The sequence below is a fragment of the Nannospalax galili genome, unplaced genomic scaffold (genome assembly GCF_000622305.1).
Source record: "Nannospalax galili isolate Female #2095 unplaced genomic scaffold, S.galili_v1.0 scaffold257, whole genome shotgun sequence".
Classification (NCBI taxonomy): domain Eukaryota; kingdom Metazoa; phylum Chordata; class Mammalia; order Rodentia; family Spalacidae; genus Nannospalax; species Nannospalax galili.
The window spans coordinates 95,731-116,615 of NW_008340854.1; the positions used below are offsets into that span (position 1 = coordinate 95,731).

The window sequence follows — 20,885 nt, forward strand, 5'->3', positions numbered from 1 at the left end:
ATTCTAAATTATGTAACTCACTTTAATAGCATTTAGCATGCTGGTGATAATTACTATGGTAGTCTTGATTTCTCTTCTAAGTACCTCTTGAAAAGAGGGAATCTTTGTGTTTATATCCTTGAGTTTGTATTACATTTATCAACGAAAATAAACTCCTAAAATAAGCATTTGTTGCTCTCAGCTATTTTCAAATTAGTCACTTGAAAAACCCAGGGCATATCACTGCCAACTTTCTTGGTTTAGATAAAATGTCTTTGTTTTCTTTGGCTCTTTATGATCATCACAAGATTATACTCTAGTAGGAAATTTGTGGCAAAGGTCTTTCATGCCTGAAGTACACAGGTATATTGAATACATAATTTTCTAGATAGATCCTAGGAAAACTTACTATTTTTATTGAAGTATAATTGACATGCAATGACAGTTCTTAACTGTACAGTTTAACTACTCTATCCTGGCTAAGCCTAGGAACACTTTCACTATCCAGGAACTTCCCTCATGCCTCACTCTCCTAGAAAGAACTATGTATCTTTTGGCCAAGTGTGGTGGTGCATACCTTTGGTCCCAGCACTTGGGAGGCAGAGGCAGGTGGATCTCTGTGAGTTCAAGGCCAGCCTGGTCCACATAGTGAGTTCCAGGCCAACTGGGACTACAGGTAGACCCTGACTCAAAAAAAGACTAACAACAACAACAACAACAAAAAGAACCATGTATCTTTTGAATCTTGTCGCATAAAAATCTAAGAGCAAAATTTGCCAGGTTACAGAGCATATATATGTTTATAGGAAATATTGCCAAACTGTTTTCTAAAATGGTTGCCTAGTTTCTATATATAAGACCCTCCTCCCAACCATTTTTCTTAGTGTGTGTGTGTGTTTGTGTGTGTGCATGTGCACACGCATTCTGTGTGTTTTGCTGGAGATTGAACCCAAGGCCTTGCATATGCTAGCAAGCATTCTACCACTGAGCTACATCCACAGCCCTTAGTGTTTTGATACAGGATTTCACTTGGTAGCTCAGTCTGGCCTCGAACTCAAGATCTTTGTGCTGCAGGCTCCCCAGTGCTGGGACTTCAGACACGTGCCACCACACCCAGCTTCACTGTCAGTCTGAGTCTAGTCTTCCCAGAATGTGTGCAATGGTATCTCATTTGTGCTTCCCTGATACCAATGATGCTGATCATCTTTTGTGTACTTACTAGCATTTATATATTTTCTTGTGACAAGTGTCTGTTCAAACCTTTTGTTCATTTTCTATTGGGACTTCTGTTTTCTTTTGTTGAGTTGTAATCCTGGGTAACATTTTGGTCATTTTGAGACAGGGTCCCCCTATAGCCCCAGCTAGCCTAGAACTCACTATGTAGACCAGGCTGGCCTTAAACTCACAGAGATCTGCCTGCCTCTGCCTCCCAAGTGCTGGGATTAAAGGTGTGTGCACTACCCCTAGCATGAACTGATCTTCTTAAAGCTAAGGACTCTAAATAGGCTGAGTAGACCTCAGTAAATGACCTTGCACTGAGGGTCATCTGGTGACAGTAACGTGACTCCATTGGCCTTAACACAAATGACAGAATGCATAAATTCTAGTTGGGGGAGAGGCTGTGGAAGGGTGCCAGTGGGGAAGGGGCTATAAAGATTAAGATGTATATGGAATACACAAAAATTCAATTTAAAAATTTACAAAAATAAATAAATTTTTTAAAAAAGACTTGATGAAATCATATTGTAGGGAACCTTATCAGATGAGGAAGGAAAGCCCTCTGCCCTCTGTAAGGTGCCCATGGAGATATTAGTCATAGTTGAGGAGTCCCTTACAGGGTGTGGCCCCCTTCAACTCACCTACATGCCTTCTGTTTGTTTTGAGACAGCGTCTCTTTGTAGCCCCAGCTGACCTGGAACTCACTATGTAAACCAGGCTAGCCTCGATCTCCCAGAGATCCATCTGCCTCTGCTTCCCAGGTGCTAGGATTGAAGGTACGCACTACCATGGCCAGCTTCCATATGCCTTCTTCCCTTTACCTCTACCCAAACTCCACCCTGCCTATGTTAGTCCTATGTACCTCAGTCCCAGCCCTTCTATACCTGCTAGCTACTTAGAAGGACTTGGACCTCCCTCAGATTGAAAGGGAATCCAGCTCTGAAAACCAAGTCACCGGGGCTCCTTTCTTCCTTTCTAGGCTGCTGAGAGCAGCTCTTGAAGTAGCTGTTTTGGAAAAGGGAACCGCCTCCTAGGCCTACAAAGGCAGAAGAGGTTAAGCTGGTAGGCTGCTCTGCTTAACTGACTGGAAAATGAGTGGCAAACCCAAGACAAACAGATCTGTTAAAGTGCCTGGCTTAGGAGCCAAGTTGCTAAGGAAACTGCAGTACTTCATTCCTCTTAAGTCACAGCTGCACCTCCATGGGCACAGCAAAGGAACTGCAACTCTCAGAAGAACGTGAGGAGGAAAAGCAGACGATATCTCTCTTGGGCTGTGTGTTTTGATTTCTGGACAAGGTCGGCAGGTGGTCAGCTTTCAGCCCTAGGAACCTTCAGAACAAAGGACTGATATTGGCAACTAAGGATACTTGGGTTTCCCCTCAAATCCTCACTTACTAATTAGATCTCTTATTGCTATAGTTCTTGATGTGAATGGAAAAGAATTACTACTTTAAATTACAGCAGCCTATAATGATAGAATTACTTTTTAAAATATTTTTATTTATTATTTTTATTTTATGTGTATGAGTGTACTTACTGCCTGCATGTGTGCAAGTGCACCTGTGTCATGCAATGCCCGAGGAGGTCAGAAGAGGGCATTGGATTCCCCTGGAACTGGAGTAGAGATGTTTGTTAGCTGCTATATGGGTGCTAGGAACTGAACCCAGGTCCTCTGCAAGAGCAGCCAGTGCTCTTAACCGCTGAGCCATCTCTCCAGCCCTTGTTTTTGTTTTTGTTTTTGTTTTGTTTTTTTACTTTAAATAAAGTAAAAGTTCATCAAATCCTGGGAACCACTGAGCAAGGCAATGGTCTCAAATGATCAAGCAACTTACATCTAGGGAGTCAGTCAGAATAAATGTTTTCATACCTATGTTAAACCAAAAAGCTAAGTTAACTTTTCATCTGTAACAGAATACTTCAAAAATCCTTAAGTTTCTTTGTAGTATGGTTTTGGTATAGTTAATTGTTCAAGGATTGCTTTGTTTGTTGTTTACCATGATCAAAAGCTATAGAACATAAAGGATTTTAGCTTAGTGAACCGTAGGAAAACAACACTGGCAAAATGTCCTAAATCATGTACATTCTTAGTTTATTAACTCAGTATTTGTTAACCAAGATTCCCCCACAATGCTGAATCTGAAGAACAGTAGGGTAGACTTTCTTTCCTGTTCCTGCTCTGCATCTTCCTGTAGAAGTTTATGTACTAGTGAGTGCCTATCAGACTTGCTAACCATTTTTACCTAAATTTTATTTTGTTCTTCCAACTTCGAAGAACTGTGACCTCCCCATCACCACTCTTCTCATAATTTGGTAATTTAACCCAAATTGATTCAATCACTTGGGTGAGGAAAGAAAAGAACTGAGGCTGCATAAGACTACATAATAAACAAAAACCAAGCGTGCTGTATGCTGCAGCAAGTTTTACTCATGATGTTATAATTAACAGAATGATGCTGACAGCTGGCTAACCGATGGGAAGGATGAGTCTGTCTGAGATTATTCAATTTTTCAATGAATAACCCGCAAACATAAGCATGCCATGCAGGATTTGGTGTGTAGAATTATGCATATGGTTTGTCCCAAGCAAATATGACTGAGTACCAACTTCTTTGACTCTCCTGGGACTTCTGCTCCTACAACAGGGGAAGGAAATAGGTGGCTATAGGTTTTCACTTAGGCACACAATTTCTTTTTTAAAATATTTTATTATTTTTATTTTTGTGTATGAATGTATTGCCTGCATGTATTTAAGTGTCATGCAATGCCCATGGAGGTCAAATGGGTGTTGGATCCCCCTGAAACTGGAGTTACAGATGTTGTTAGCTGCATGTGGGTGCTGGAAATCAAACTCGGGACTTCTGCAAGAACAACCAGTGCTCTTAACCATTGAGCCATCTCTCTAGCCTAGGCATACTATTTCTGAGAGACCGCACAAGTCCATTTTGTTAATTAAGTTCTGAGTCAGAGCCTAAAAGATATAATGCCTTAAAGGCAAGTGGATTTCGTATTTCTCATGGATAGGACTGAGTCTGACCCTTACCCGTGATGGTGATGGCCACTTGGGGGTGAGGGTGGTTTGAGGCTAGGTACATGTCTGTGCTTCAGCATAGGGCTATTGGCAGTAAATGGTTATCTTTGGTTCTTGAGGCCATGCGGCAAAGCACAATCCTTGACAAATTACAGTATGTGAGCATTTCCCACTGAGGGATCCAGACTGGGACAGGGAACTTCCTGAGGTTTCAATACATAAGTCATAGAAGCTGTAGGCTTTAACTATATACTGAAGTTCTTATTTTAAATATTTTACTTTATTTATTTATTTATTTATTTATTTATGTGTATGCATGTATTGCCTGCATGTAGGTAAGGGCACCCATGTCGTGCAATGTCCACAGAGAACAGAAGAGGTGATCAGATCCCCTGGAACTGGAGTTACAGACAGTTGTTAGCTGCCATGTGGGTGCTGGGATTCAAACCCGGGTCTTCTGCAAGAACAGCCAGTGTTCTTAACCACTGAGCCATCTCTCCAGCCCCATATTTATTTTTTATTTTATGTGTATGAGTGTATTGCCTGCATGCATGTAAGGGCACCCCTGTTATGTAATGCCCATGAAGGTCAGAAGATGGCATCAGATGCCCCTGAAACTGGAGTTATGGATGGTTGTTAGCAGCCATGTGGGTGCTGAACTGAACCTAGGTCTTCTACGAGAGCAGTCAGTGCTTTTAACTACTGAGCCATTTCTCCAGTCCCTGAAGTTCTTATTTTAGATAAGTTACACTAAGAAAATTCAGGATTCTGCTGAGTGTGGTGTCCATACCTTTAATTCTGAGCACTGGAAGGCAGAACAGGTGAATCTTTGTAAAATCAAGGCCAGCCTAATCTACATAATGAGGTCCAGGCTAGCTTGGGCTACAGGGAGATCCTGTCTCAAAAGAAGGCAAGAAAGGAAGAAAGGAAGAAAGAAAGAAAGAAAGAAAGAAAGAAAGAAGGAAGGAAGGAAGGAAGGAAGGAAGGAGAGAGAGAGAGAAAGAAAGAAAGAAAGAAAGAAAGAAAGAAAGAAAGAAAGAAAGAAAGAAAAAGAAGAGGGAGGGAGGGAAGGAAGGAAGGAAGGAAGGAAGGAAGGAAGGAAGGAAGGAAGGAAAGAGAAAGAAAGGGAAAGGGAAGGAAGATAATTAAAAATTCATATTGGTTAGATTAAAAAATGTATGAGTAAATAGGAAAAGCTACAACCTCAAGTAGTTTTAAATGACCCTAAGTTGTTCAATTTGGGGATTTCTTAAGACTGAGGTTCTTTCTCCATCAACTCCAGAGTTGGGAGGCGGTCTAGTCTGACTCAGCATTCAGCAGTATTTGTCTAAGCTGCTGTCCAGTTTGACATGCTCAACAGAGTGGCAAGCAAAAGTTAAAGATGATACATTGAACAGAAGATTTTATTTCATCTCCCTCTTCAGGTCCTCCTTAAAAAGATGAGAATAGAATTTTTAAGATATATAAATCCATAAGGGCAAAGAGGACAGGAAGGGCATATCCATAGTCTAGAAAGCTACTGAATCTTGAAAGAAAAAAGGGCAGAAAAGAAAGGAAGGGAAGCTTAGAGAACTCGCAGAGCGCATATAGCCAGAGGTGGCTGTCTCACCCTGCACAGTATCTCTGTGAAACTGGATTTAGAGGTGATGTGTGTAGCCTCTGTTGAGACAGATATGGAGCTAAAACCAAATGGATTAACTGAAGGTCTTTATCTGGAATCATTAACCCTCTGTATTAGCCGCTTTCCCTGTTGCTCTGAGAAAATTCCCTGACATAAGCAACTTAAGGCAGGAAGGGTTTATGTGGGCTCACAGTTCAAGAGTACAGTCCCTCACGGGCAGGAAGCACAGCAACAAGAGGGTAAAGCAGCTTGTCTCATCGCATCTACAACCAGGAAGCAGACTGATGTGAATATTTCTGTTCTCCCTTTTTTGTTTTTGTTTTGTTTTGTTTTGTTTTGAGACAGGGTCTCCCTGTAACCCCAGATGACCTGGAACTCTCTAAGTAGACCAGGCTGGCCTCAATCTTACAGAGACCTGCCTGCCTCTGTCTCCAGAGTGGTGGAATTAAAGGTATGCTTTCTCCTTTATATTCAAGACCTGGAGGCAAGGAATAGTGCTACCCACATATAGGGTGGGCCTTCCCACCTCCTTTAAACTAATCTACATAATCCCTCACAGACATGCACAGAGGCTTGTCTTCTAGGTGATTCTAGATCCTGTCAAGTTGACAACCAGTAGTAACCATCACACCTTCTAACCCATTCATACAAAATGCCAGCATCTAAATATCCTCTTGCAGCCAGAAGTGGTGGTATAGGTCTTTAATCCCAGCACTCAGGAGGCAGAGGCATGTGGAACTCTGTGAATTCAAGGCCAGCCTGGTCTACATAATGAGTTCCAGGATAGCCAAGGCTACTTAGTGAGATCCTGTCTTAGAAAACAAACAGGCCTAGTGGAGCCTAGCAGTCTCCTTGCCATCTCTGGTTTAAGTGCAGTGCAGGGCCTTGGCCAGGGGTGGTGGTAGTGAGGCTAGTACCTGCTCCAGCCCCCTTTCCCCTCCCTGGCTTCTCTCTGCTCCCCAGAGTGACTTCCAGGGGCTCCAAAAGGCTCAGGCCACCCCATGAACATGGACATGAAGATGAAGATCGACCTGGAGCTGAGGAACAGGACCCTGGCAGCTGTTTAAGAATCTGTCTTGGACAACTGCAAATCAAATGATGGACAAATTGAGGGGTTAACAGCTGAATTTGTGAACTTAGAGTTCCTCGGTTTACTAAGTGTAGGCTTGATTTCACTTTCAAATCTCCTCAAACTACCTAAATTGAAAAAGCTTAAGCTCGACGATAATAGAATCTTTGGAGAGCTGGACATACTAGCAGAACTCCCAAATCTCACACATCTAAACCTAAGTGGAAATAAACTGAAAGATATCAGTACCTTAGAACCTTTGAAAATGTTGAATTGTCTGAAAAGCCTGGCTCTGTTCAACTGTGAGGTCACTAATCTTAATGATTACTGAGAGAGTGCCTTCAAGCTCCTGCCTCAGCTGACTTACCTGGATGGCTATGACCGAGAGGACCAGGAAGCCTGTGACTCAGATGCAGAGGTGGACAGTGTGGATGAAGAGAAAAAAGATGAAGGAGAAGATGAGGGTGAAGATGAAGATGAGGATGGTGAGGAGGAAGAGTTTGATGAAGAGGATGAAGAGGAAGATGTAGGAGAGATGATGAAGATGAAGGGGGGGTGAAGAATTTGGACATCATGGAGAAGCTGATGAAGAGGATGAGGATGAGGAGGAAGAAAGCAGGAAAGGCGAAAAGAGAAAGAGAGAAAGAGACAGTGAAGGAGAAGACAATTAAGACCCCAAACAACCTGCAGAAACAGAACTGTTCAGGATTGGTTGGATTGCTGATGGATTTGGTAGCTGTTTAAAAAGAGTAGCTGTGGTACAAACCCCAGGACACCCACCCACCCCAAGAGCCGAAGAATAGTGCCTGTGGCCGTCAGTCCCTCTTGGGACTCCTCCACCAAGAACAAAATAAACGTTGTTGGGTTTTCCTGTAAGACTTGCTGTAGCCTGGATAGCTGTGATTGGTGAGTCAACTGTCTGCAGCTACCAGTTACACTGAGGTTGTAACAACATTTTTACTTCTGTACAACAACAAGAAAAAGCTTTGTAAATAAAATCTTAACATTTAAAAGAACAAACAGAAAAGCTTCCTGCTAAGCTTGAGAATTCAAGTCTCTTTTCTGAAGAAGTTGGAAAACACTAAAACAAAAAGACACTGGTAGCCAGGCATTTTAACAAAACATGATTTATCCATTCTTTGAAAATTTCATACACACATGCAATGTATTTTGGTCATTCACCCCCACACACTCCTCCCTCTACATCCTCCCAGATCCAACCTGTACTCTCTCCCCCTCCCAACTTTGTGTGCTTTTTAAAAAAATAACCCACTGAGTCCAGTTTCTGCTGCCCGTATACTTATGGATGTAGGGTCATCCACTAGAGTGTAGTGGACATATCAGGGCCACGCCCTTAAAGAAGGGTGTGTCTTCCTTCTCTAGAAGTCATCAACTGTCAACATCTCTTCAGCTAGAATGGAGGGGTGTGCTTATGAGTCCCTCCCCACTCTATGCTGGAATGTAACCTGACATTTTAGAGTCCAGTAACATAATAGCCACCTCCCTTCACAATTGTCCTAAAACAAAGTCTGCCAGTGGCAAAACTCACTCTTAAGTGTGTATGGGTAACTAAGGGTAACCAGTCAAAGACTACTTCTGACATGAAAGATCAAAACCACTGGAACTCACTGTGTAGACCAGGCTGACCTTGAACTCAGATCCACCTGCCTCTGCCTCCCAAGTGCTGGGATTAAAGGTACATGCAACCACACCCTGCTGAAAATCTCTTTCTTATATGGACTTTCTAAGAAGTTATTTGAAAGTGTACTCCACTGAAATGAGGGAGAAGATGATGAAAGATGATACAGAATTTAGGGAGAGACTCCTAGTGGAGGGAAGAGATGATACTCTTCCAAGAAGCTTGAACTTCATTGAAGGAACCTTGGGTTTCACACTGCTGGAACCATATGAGACCAGTTCCTAGAAAAAACATTCTATTCTAAGTGTTAAGATGGGATTATTAGAGCTGTGGGAGACCACTGTAGCATTTTTGCAAAACTCAGATATGTAATGATCTAAACTAAGGTGGCAGCAATAACAGCACAAACGTGTAGGTACATGAAGAGCCCAGCACATCTGACAGATGAGGGAAGCACAATTTAATTAGACTATAAGTACTTATGGTGGGCCAAATACATAGCAGGAATGTAGGCCAAGGGCAAAGGAGACCCCATGAGAGAACACAAAAGCTTCAGTCCCTGGAAGATGGTGGATAGAAGGTAGGAAATCATGTTGAAAAAATAACAGTAGGTATGAAGAGAGACTATAAAATAAACAGTAGGTATGAAGAGAGACTATAAAATAGAATGTAAAACAGAATATAAAATAATAAAATAGAATATAGAGGCCAGGCATGGTGGTACACACCTTTAATCCCAGCACTCAGGAGGCAGAGGCAGGGGGATCTCTGTGAGTTCAAGGCCAGCCTGGTCTACATAGTGAGTTCCAGGACAGCTGGGGCTACAGGGAAAACCTGTCTCAAAAAGACCAAAAATGATATATAATATATATATATATAAAATATAGATAAAATAATAATAAAATATAATTATATAAAATAGAATATAAAATAGGCATGAAGAGCAGACTATAAAATAACAGTAGGTATGAAGAGAGACAGTAGGTATGAAGAGCTGTAACATTTTGAGTGAAGACATAGTACTGTATGCACTAGAAAGTATGAAGGAGCTGCTACTGTCATTTCTGATAATCTTTGTGAGAGAAGATCAATGTAAACTACAGATAAAGAAAATCAACAGCTCCCAGTGCTTGACCCTTTGAGTGTGCGATATATGAGAGAGGTAACCTGCCTCTAGAGAGAGAGGCACTGCTGGAGGAGCAGCGTTCTTAACGGACACTTAGAATGTCAAGTGGCCTTACATCCCCGAGACCAGCTTGGAGACGTAGTCAAGGGCCATGTCTGCAAGACCTGGAAAGACATGGTATAAAGAATTGGCAGTGCGTTGGGAAGTCACCGGGAGGTTAAGCAGGAGAGTGACATTACTTGACTCCTTTGACTGTTCTGGCTGGTGTGTGGAGACCAGATTGGAAGGAAATAAGAGTAAACAAATAAGAGTAAACAAAAAGGCGATTATAGCAAAAGACGGTGTTGGCTTGGGCTAGAAAGGTTAGAGTAAAGACATGAATGTAGTCGTTAATGTCTGGGAGGAACTGCTGCTGAGACCCAGTGAAGATATCAAAATTTAGGACTGCTCAAGTCCCTTACATAAAATGGCATTGTGGGGCTGGAGAAGCAGCTCAGTGGTTAAGAGCACTGGTTGCTCTTGCAGAGGACCTGAGTTTGGTTCCCAGCACCCACATGGCAGCCTACAACCACCTGTAACTTCAGTTCCAGGGGATTTGATATTCTCTTTGGTCCTCTGCAGGCCTTGCACATACGATGAATTTACATACGTGCAGATAAAACTCATACACATACAATAAAAATAAAGAAACTGATAAATAAATAAAATGGCATTGTATTTGCATTGTTTTGGCATGTTTATCCTATTGTGCACTTTAAATCCTCTCTAAATTACTTTAATACCTAATGCAAAGTAAGTGCTATGCAAATATTGTTAAATATTTTGATTAGGGACTAATGCCAAGAAATATTCTGTATATATTCAGTACAGATGCAATTTATTTTTTAAATTTTTTAACATGCATTTGGTTGAATCCATGGATTTAGAAATGTACATACTAATTGTTGACTGTACTAGTATTGAGATCCTTTTAAAATTAAACGCACAGCTCTTTGCTAGCTTAAATGTTGAAACTCAGTATGTTGAGTTACTCCAAGATCACTAGTTTGAACAACTGAACTGTAGGAATGCAAATTGCTATGACAGGGGAAAATGGAGAAAAGGGAGGTTGAGGTGCCAGTAGGTGGCCACAAGCTGTTTTAGACCTATTAAAATGGAGATTCCTGTGAGGCATGCAGATGGAAATGTCATGAGCAGTTGTTTAAACAAGTTAAGCTCTAGGCTACAGTTGAATTGAGTGGATCCTTTGCATTGGGTTTGTGTTCAGAGAAACTCAAGGCTGGAGAAAGAATGGGATGAAGATTTATTGATTCCCCAATAAATCCCAAACACTCAACATGCTACAGGTGTTTCTAAGGCATATACTCATTCTCCAACACCTATTTTCTCCATGTCTGCCCAAATAGCTCCAAGTCCCTAGAACAGCCTGACTGGGATGCAATCAGAGGCCACTTGGGACATGTTTACTGCAGACACTAAGACAAACCAGTCTCACTTCCTCCCTCCCAGGGTCCCTACAGGGTTACTGTACCTGGATATATTGAAAGTCCCAAGAGAGGTGACTATAACAGCAAAGCTCTCAGGGCACTGAACTGAGCACTGTAGACACAAATTACAGTGATGAGCCTCTGGATATATAGCACTCCTGGTTTTTTGATCTAAATTTTAGTATCTATCTACTTCATGAAAATGCTCTAAGAACTGGGATGATTCTCTGAGTCACCAGGAGAGCACCTTAAATAATGCGGATTGCCAGGACCTGTGCCAACAGAAGCCCTCGTTCACTTGGTCTGGGCTGTGACTCAGTCTGCATTCCCATTTGAGTCATGCTGGTCCAGGGTATTGCCTAGATCAGCTGATTTGAAGAGTGCCGAGTTGACAATTTTCCCATAGGTATCTACCTCAGTGATTTCTCTACAACTTGGATAACTACAGAAGTTTAAAAATAAAGAACCAGGGGCTGGAGAGATGGCTCAGTGGTTAAGAACACTGGCTGCTTTGCAGAAGACCCAGGTTCAATTCCCAGCACCCATATAGCAGCTAACAACCATCCAAAACTCCAGTTCAAGGGGATCCGATGCCCCCTTCTGGGCACTGCACAATACAGGTGCACTAACACACATGCAGGCAATACACTCATACACATAAACTTTTGAAAAATACTAAAAAATATAAATAAAATAGTCAGTTGTTTTGACATATCTCCTCTACACTTGCCAGCATTAGTTCTTTCAGAATCTCAAATGTGAAAAACCCAACCTGTCCAGAGCAGCAAGTACATTGACAGTCCCAGTGAGTCCTCTCAGTCCCAGTACCAGATGTGCCAATGAAGGAACTCCCAGCCTTCAATCTCCTCCAACTTCAGTTTCTCCTAACTCAGCCCCAGACATCACAGAGCAGAGACAATCTGTCCTGCCTTGTCCTGTTCAAATTCCTAATGCAGAAAATGATGCTGGTAATAGGAAGACAGAGTTGGAGACTTGACAGTGCAATTATTGGAATGGTTGCTAAAGTCTTTTCTCAAGAAAAATCTATTAAGACACAAATACATGTCTTTGAAAGATAACCTCAGATGAACATACAGTCTGTGTCTAACACTTGGATTTTGGGACATGATATTATCATCTACAAAGTTCATATTCAAGACTTCACAAGCAAGTCACAAAAAGTAGAAACACACACACACACAAAATCTCATAATCTCTTAAGTAAATTTACAGTTGTGTTGGACCACATTCATAGCTATCCTTGGCTACATGCGGCATGGTATGCTAGTTGGATACCCTTTGATGAGCAAAGCTACAGAAATGAGCTAAAAGATGCTCTCCTCTTTCACTGATACGGACTCAACATGTGGTAGAGATACCTAAGTTGCTTCAAGAACAGAAGAAAGCCAGCCTGACCTTGAAGACAGCATGGCAAAGACAGCAGGGCAAAGACAGCATGTTAAAGACAGTGTGGCTAAGACAGTGTCCCAAGGACAGGACAGGCAGCACTTAATGTCATTGTGCTGAAGGCTGACTCTAATCCCTCTGCTCTCTCACCAGCTGCAGTTATTTAAGCCAGTTTCCCAAACATCTTTGCCTAGTGCTAAAAATCACCCAGAGGGCATATAGCAACAAGTGCCAAAGTTCATTCTTATCACTAGGCAAGGCTGGAAAACACTGCACTATAGAATTTTAAATGAAATCCAACCAAAATAGCTAATATGACAACCATCTCCCACAAGAATCACAGTTCTGGGACTAGCGAGATGGCTCTCCGTTTAAAAGCACTGGCTGCTCTTGCAGAGGCCCTGGGTTCAGTTCCTAGCACCCACATGGCAGTTAACAATTGTTTTTCATAACTCCTGTTCCAGGGGATCTGACACCCTCTTCTGATCTCCTTGGGTATTGCACAACATGGGTGCACTTACATAAATGCAGGCAATATCATCTTATACATAAAATAAAAATAATAAAAAGTTTTTAAAAATAATCACAGTTTTGTCATTAAAAATAATAATTGTGATCTTTATTTTGGGGGGGTTGGGGTTTTTTTTTTTCTTTTTGTCTTTTTGAGACAGGGTCTCCCTGTAGCCCCAGATGACCTGGAATTAGCTATGTAGACCAGGTTGTCCTCGAACTCACATAGATCCACCTGCCTCTGCCTCCTGAGTGCTGGGACTAAAGGCATGTGCCACCACGCCCGGCTCTGTGATCTTTATTTTTGTAAAACAAACAAAACAAAATAAAAAACAAACAAGTTCTTGAATCTTGATAATATAATCACAGCAAGTCCAATTACAATGGAAGGAGTTGAAAATATTAGAATTCACTTGCTAAGCAGACACTATTAATTATATGTGTGTGTGTGTGTGTGTGTGTGTGTGTGTGTGTGTGTGTGTGTGTATAAAATTGGGGTTTTGAGACAAGGTCTTATTTAACCCAGGCTAGCTTTAAACTCACTATGTAACCAAAGATGTATGTAGCCTTGAATTCCTGATTTCTCCTACCCCTTCCTTCCAAGTACTGGGATTACAAGCATGTGCCACCATGCCAGGATTACATTAAATATTTTAAATATAAATGCCTTCTATAGAGAATGCTTATGACTATTTCAATTGATGAACTAAAAAGAAGAGAGATGATAGGTTGAATAGTCATGATCTTATTCAAGTTATTTTTCAGTGCAAGTAAAAATATCACAGAGCAAGACATACACCCTGCACTCATCAGGATTGGAGAAGAGCTATAAATTCTACCTTAATAACTGACATTGATATGTAATTCCTAGCCCAACCACCTCTCACTCCCACAGTTTGCATAATCACTTGAACCTCATTTCAAATTATTAATATAAAGACGAGCACTTTTTTCATAAGAATATATCTATAGTCTTGTAAAAAGAAACTATGGTGGGGGTGGGGTCTCTTAGCCATGATTCACATAATAACCAGTAAAACTTTCAAGTTCTACATGTAATGGAGGCTGTCTTCATAATATGGTGCTGATCCATATCAGTGAGTTTATATATCCCCAGATTCTAGTCCTCCCCAGAGAATGATAGTAATTTGGGTTCCATTGATCTCTTTTATTTTATACTCGTTTCTGGAGAGCCTTTAGCAGTCGCACAGTGTCATTTGCAGAGTAACACTCACATCCCTCTCTGATTCCAAGAATTTGAAGAGAAAATAAAATGCCTGTGGAAGTTGCATTTGTATTGATGAATTATAGGAATTCCATGCATTAAAAATAGCAGCTCCAGACCAGAAAGATGACTCATCAGAGGAAGGTGCTTGCTTGCCTCATAAGCCTGGCAACCAGAGTCAATCCCCAGGACCCATGTAAAGGTGGAAAGAGAACTAACACCACAAAGTTATCTTCTGACTTCCACATGGGTACTATGGCATGCATACACACACTAATAATAATTTTTTATTGATATATTTGTTTTCATTTTATGTGTATGAGTGTTATACCTGCATCTGTGTAAGTGCACCCATGTTGTGCAGTGCCCATGGAGGACAGAAGAGGGCATTGGATTCCCCAGAACTGGAGCCATGGACGGTTGTTAGCCACTGTGTGGGTGCTGGGACTCAAACCTGGGTCTTCTGCAAGAACAGCAGTGCTGGGGCTCAAACCTGGGTCTTCTGCAAGAACAGCAGTGCTGGGGCTCAAACCTGGGTCTTCTGCAAGAACAGCCAGTGCTCTCAACCACTGAGCCATCTCTCTAGCCCACTAATAATAATTTTTAAATAGAAGTTCCTTATAACCTTAACTTAGAAGCCTATATGTGAAGATTGTAGATTACCTATTCAGTAACAGCAAGAACTTGTCAGTTCCGCCATTTATCTTAGGTTTGTTTGATTTTTCTGGCCAAGGACAAGAAGGCCCCCTGGCCGCTCACTGCCTGATTGTGTTCTGTTCTCTGTGTCCCAGAGATGTGTCTTCCACCAGTGTTACTGCCCTACCATCCAAAGGCCTGGAGCACCTGAAAGAACTCATAGCAAAAAACACTTGGACTCTAAAGAAACTTCCTCTCTCCTTGAGTTTCCTCCACCTCATACGGGCTGACCTGTCGTATTCGAGCCACTGCTGTGCTTTTAAGAATCAGAAGAAAATCAGAGGGTAAGTAGTAGGGGCCTGAAATAACGAGTAGAGGCTGTGGTGGAAGTGGGATTCATTTCTGAGTTTGAGAAAGAATGTCTGTGGTTTGAAAGCCAGGACGAAAAGAACTGGAAGCATCCACATGAGCCGGAAACCCATGGGCCAAGTGATTGTGGGTGAAAAGCAGGTGCAGATGAGAAATAAGGCCAGTGTTGCTGGGTTACCGTGAGGCAGGGGAGGTAAGAACAGATGCTTGTAGTGGAGACGGGTCTCATTATGTCATGTAAGACTTTGTAGAGAGCATGCAGACATGATTTCTGCCCTCCACAAGCAACACATATGAGTCAACAGAACCCTAAGGACAAGCTTACAAATAACACCACATATGGACAACCGGAGCAGTATGGTTCCTTACATATGTCAAAGCTCATGGACTTTGAAAATGGCTTGGCTTATATCCCAGCTCTGCCAGTTTCTAGCAGTGTCATCCAGTCTACTTAACTACTCTGAGTCTTTGACAATGGAGATCATAATTCCATCATTCATAGGGGTTTTAAGATGAAGAGGCTGAATGAAAAACATCTGGAATTCAGTGAGCTGGACTGTAGTTAAGTTCTCATTACTGAGAACTTACGTATTAACTATGATACATACATAAATAGCATTTCAATATCTGGCTGCTTGCAAGACCACAAGGGAAAGATGCGCTTCTTTACTCTCAAAGCTAGCTCTGATTCTTGCTTTTGCTCTGCCTATTTGTAGGACCACCTATTCTAACCCCACCTTCATTTACCTACTTCAACCTCCTTTGGTTTCTATATAAGTATCTATTAGATGACTCCTACACTCCTATATTCAATCAGAAAAAAATAATAATAAATGCATCAGGACCTAGTTAGAGAGGCAGAAGAAAACAGGAAAGTTGAACAACTATGCAAAGAGAGCCATCATAGGCATGACTGTCTGGGCATGGGGATGTTGACATCAGATGCTATACTAATGCCACATGGCACTGATCAGGAAAGGATTGGGGATGGGCATGGACCTTAGGGACAGCTGTAAATCTGGTGAGGTAGAGAAAAATAAATCTTCTCTGAGTATGCCTGTGTGCTATGACCATTTCCTCATTTGTTCAGCAAATATTTGATGAGCATCTCCCGTGTGCCTGGCACTGTTCCGGGTATGAGACTACTTCTTGCCTACTGCTTACAATGTAATGGAGGAAGTCAGAAAATAAAGAGGCAAGAGAAGAAGAAAATATCTAACAGTGCTTTGAAGGAATTAAGCCCAAGGCCGGGGTGATTTATTTAAAGGGATTGGGAAGACTCCTGTGGAAAAGCAGCATATGAAGCTCAGGATGGTGGCATATGCCTTAATCCCAACACTTGGGAAGCAGAGGCAGGCTCCTTGATCTGAGAGATCAAGGCCAACTGGGGCTCCAGGAGACCCTGTTTCAAAAAACCAAAACAAAGCATACAAAAAAAGTTTACTATATGGGACTGGAGAGATGGCTTAGCTGGTTAAGAGCACTGGCTGCTCTTGCAGAGGATCCAAGCTCAGTTCCTAGGACCCAATAGCAGCTAACAACCATTTATAATTCCAGTTCCAAGGGATCCAGTGCCCTCTTCTGGCCTCCACAGGCACCAGGCACGCATGTGGTGTGCTCACATACATGTGGGCAAAACATTCATACACATAAAATTTTCAAAAAGAAAGAAAAGCAGCACATGTTTAAATTTGTATAATGGGTAGAGGTCATCATGAGTTTCCAGGCAAAGGGAGCATGGTGCTTTGGAGCTCTGAATAGGAATACTGTTAACAACAGTAACCAACACATAGATGACATGGTCAGTCTGATGCTCCCAGAACTGTTATAACAGTGTAAAAAAGATACTCTATTCTTTCAATGCTTATCCCTTTTTACAAAGGAATAAACCAAGTTGCACAGACCTGTTCAAGCTGTCATAGCTAGTAACTTTTATAGCCAGGTTATAACTTGGCTACAACATCCATGCTTTTATATCATGACTAGTCTTCAAGTGGTTCTAGATGATAAGAAATAAGATCAATGTCACTGGTCCCAGGAGAGATCAAGTAATATAAAATGATGTAGCAGGGGGTGGAAAAGATGACTCAGCAAGTAAAGGAGCTTGCCACCAAGTCTGATGATCTGAGTTCCATCCTGGGACCCACATGGTGGAAAGGAAAACCTGACTCCCACAAGTTGTTCTTTGAACTCTACACGTGCACTGTGGCACATGCATGCATACAGAAATGAATAAATCTTTTGAAAATGGTGTAGCCGAGACTGGCCTGACCAGATCATGAAGAGTCTTCAGCATTATATACATCAGAGTAAGTAACCTGCAGATCTTCCCAAGTGTCAAAGGGCTCACTTGTGGATTTTGAGCAAGTGGTGACTCATCTTTGTTGTCTTGCAGAATCTTGGAGTCCTTGATGTGTAATGAGAGTGGTATGCAGAACCTGCATCAAAGAAAATCGGTAAATGTCTTCAGAGGCCCCATCTACCAGCAATATGAGGAAGATGAGGATGACAACAGTGTCGGGTACAAGCAAAACTCCAAGTACCAGGAGAGCCCCAGCAACTCTCATTATTACGTCTTCTTTGAAGAGCAAGAGGATGAGATCATAGGTTTTGGTCAGGAGCTCAAAAACCCTCAGGAAGAGACTCTCCAGGCTTTTGACAGCCACTATGACTACACTGTATGTGGGGATAATGAAGACATGGTGTGTACCCCGAAGTCGGATGAGTTCAACCCCTGTGAAGACATCATGGGCTACAAGTTCCTGAGAATCGTGGTGTGGTTTGTCAGTCTGTTGGCCCTCCTGGGCAATGTGTTCGTCCTGTTCGTTCTTCTCACCAGCCACTACAAACTGACCGTACCACGCTTTCTTATGTGCAACTTGGCCTTTGCGGATTTCTGCATGGGGATATACCTGCTTCTCATCGCCTCTGTAGACCTGTACACTCACTCTGAGTACTACAACCATGCCATTGACTGGCAGACAGGCCCTGGGTGCAACACAGCTGGTTTCTTCACTGTCTTCGCCAGTGAGTTATCCGTGTACACACTGACAGTCATCACCCTGGAGCGATGGTATGCCATCACCTTCGCCATGCGCCTGGACCGGAAGATCCGCCTCAGGCATGCCTACACCATCATGGTTGGGGGTTGGATTTGCTGCTTCCTTCTTGCCCTGCTGCCTTTGGTAGGAATAAGCAGTTATGCCAAGGTCAGCATCTGCCTGCCGATGGACACCGACACCCCTCTTGCCCTGGCGTACATTATCCTTGTTCTCTTGGTCAATATCGTCGCCTTTGTCATCGTCTGTTCCTGTTATGTGAAGATCTACATCACTGTCCGAAATCCCCAGTATAACTCTCGGGACAAAGACACCAAAATTGCCAAGAGGATGGCCGTGTTGATCTTCACTGACTTCATGTGCATGGCCCCGATCTCCTTCTATTCCCTGTCAGCACTTATGAACAAGCCTCTTATCACTGTTACCAACTCCAAAATCTTGCTTGTTCTCTTCTATCCCCTCAACTCCTGTGCCAATCCATTCCTCTATGCTATTTTTACCAAGGCCTTCCAGAGGGATGTATTCATCCTGCTCAGCAAGTTTGGCATCTGCAAACGCCAGGCTCAGGCATACCAGGGTCAGAGAGTCTGTCCAAACAACAGCACTGGTATTCAGATCCAAAAGGTTCCTGGGGACATGAGACAGAATCCGCCCAACATGCAAGATACCTATGAACTGCTTGAAAACTCCCACCTAACTCCAAACACACAGGGAAAAATCTCAGAAGGGTATAAGCAAACAGCCTTGTAAATGGCACTATACTATTCATAGTGGAACCTTAAAAACTGGTTTCTTGACATGCATTCCAATCCTATGACATGTGAACACACAGCTGACCTATTGCTCCTACAGGTGATGTTTCATAGGTCCAGAATTCATCTCAACAGAGTATGATCTCCAAGAAAGAAGAGCTATCAGCATATCTGAATCCCTGGTGATATGGAAATAATTGTGCTTTCTGGAGGCTTTGCTTGATGCTGAGTCTATGATACTGCGTAACATGTGCCACAGATAACAACTGAACAATTTCAACATCTATCTTCCTTGCTTTTATAAAGCATTTCATACTAAAGATTCAGCAAATGACCAGTGTATCTGTGTACGTAAGCAGCCCCATTTCGGCTCCCCTGATATAGTCAAAGAGGTTTTAATTCCTTGAAACTAAAATGCCATACTTGGGAGGTGGAAGCAGGAAAATGTAAAATTCATCCTTAGATACATGGTGAGTTCCAGCCTGTGCTACATGATAATCTGTCTCAAGATACAAAGAAAACAAAACAAAACAAACCCTAGAAAGCCAAACACAACTAGAGATCATGCAATTGCTCTAAGGAGCCATAAAAGAGGGAAAGGTTTAGCTTTGAGTTGTGTTATTCTCATGCCTATGAAACTATCAATCATCTCTTTACCAGGAGCTGCCTGATATGACCCAGATGTTATATAATGCCCAGAGAAACCAGTCAGATTTGAGCATATGTGGCATAGCAAACTAAGAATTTATCTTCTTGACTAGTCTTATACATGGAAGGTGTGAGTACTGGAAAATATTTCTAATCAACCAATGAGAATTAGGATAGAGCATACTACATCACCTGCTGACTAACATAGCTAACCACCAGTTAACTGTAGGGCTTTGGGCGAGTTCCTAGGCCTCCAAATTCTGTAGAAATGAAGGAACTCAATATCCTTTCTCATTTCAAAACCTCTCGTATATCTCCCCTTCAAAAGATATATTTTCATGACAAAGAGAGCCAGCACCAAGTGAACAGAACCTGATCTTCCCCCTTTGCAGGGCTGCTGTCCACTTCTTTTTCAAAACAAGACAAACCACCAAGGAAAATTTTTCTGTATTTAATTCTTGGTTATCATGTCTGACTCAAAAATTCTGTTGAGTGATTATATTGGGTCAGGTTTAAATTATTCATCTAATTATTAAATCTATACTGCTGTCAAGTCAAAACAGTCTGGAATTTATGTACTAGCTTAATGGTAGTTACAGTAAAACTTGGGTTGTTAAATGGTGATGAATGCCTTTAATCCTAGCACTCCTGAGGCAGGGGTGGGGGCAGGTGGCTCTCTGTGAGACTGAAGCAAGCCTGGTCTACATAGCGAGTTCTAGGCCAGCTGTGGATATAGGGAGACCATGTCTCAAAAAGCATTATATATATATATACACACACACATATACATATATATGTATTTAACTTATCTTCATAGATTGGTTTTGCAGCCCATAGTGCCACACTAAAGCAGGGCGGGGGTAGGCAATGGCTTTTCATCTGACAGCGCCTGTTCCTTCTAACCCTACCAATCACTGGACATAAAGCCTTTATTTCCCAATAGTACTTCTTTGCTTCAGTCAGGAGCTGTATCTGTAAGTGTGCTCTCCAGGCTGCCTGCCGGGATAGCCCCCTAATGTCCCTAGTCAGAGCCAGCAAAAGCAGGAAGTAAAGGGGTTTTGTCATTTTGAGTCTGTGCAGTTAGGCTAATGAGTCCTCAGAGATGGTGCCCA

The 20,885-nt window shown here is 42.1% G+C and overlaps 1 protein-coding gene and 1 pseudogene across 1 annotated transcript in view; both read left to right on the forward strand.

Annotated features, from left to right (window-relative positions):
* Tshr (thyroid stimulating hormone receptor) overlaps nt 1-19,611 on the forward strand; it is a 69,155-nt gene extending 49,544 nt beyond the window's left edge. The window contains exons 9-10 of the mRNA XM_008835877.2: nt 15,101-15,289; nt 17,710-19,611. Coding sequence (XP_008834099.1) covers nt 15,101-15,289; nt 17,710-19,123 — 1,603 coding nt within the window. The 3' untranslated portion in view covers nt 19,124-19,611. The remainder of the gene's footprint in view (nt 1-15,100; nt 15,290-17,709) is intronic.
* On the forward strand, nt 6,854-7,586 carry LOC103736379 (annotated as a pseudogene).
* Nucleotides 19,612-20,885: the final 1,274 nt, after the last annotated feature.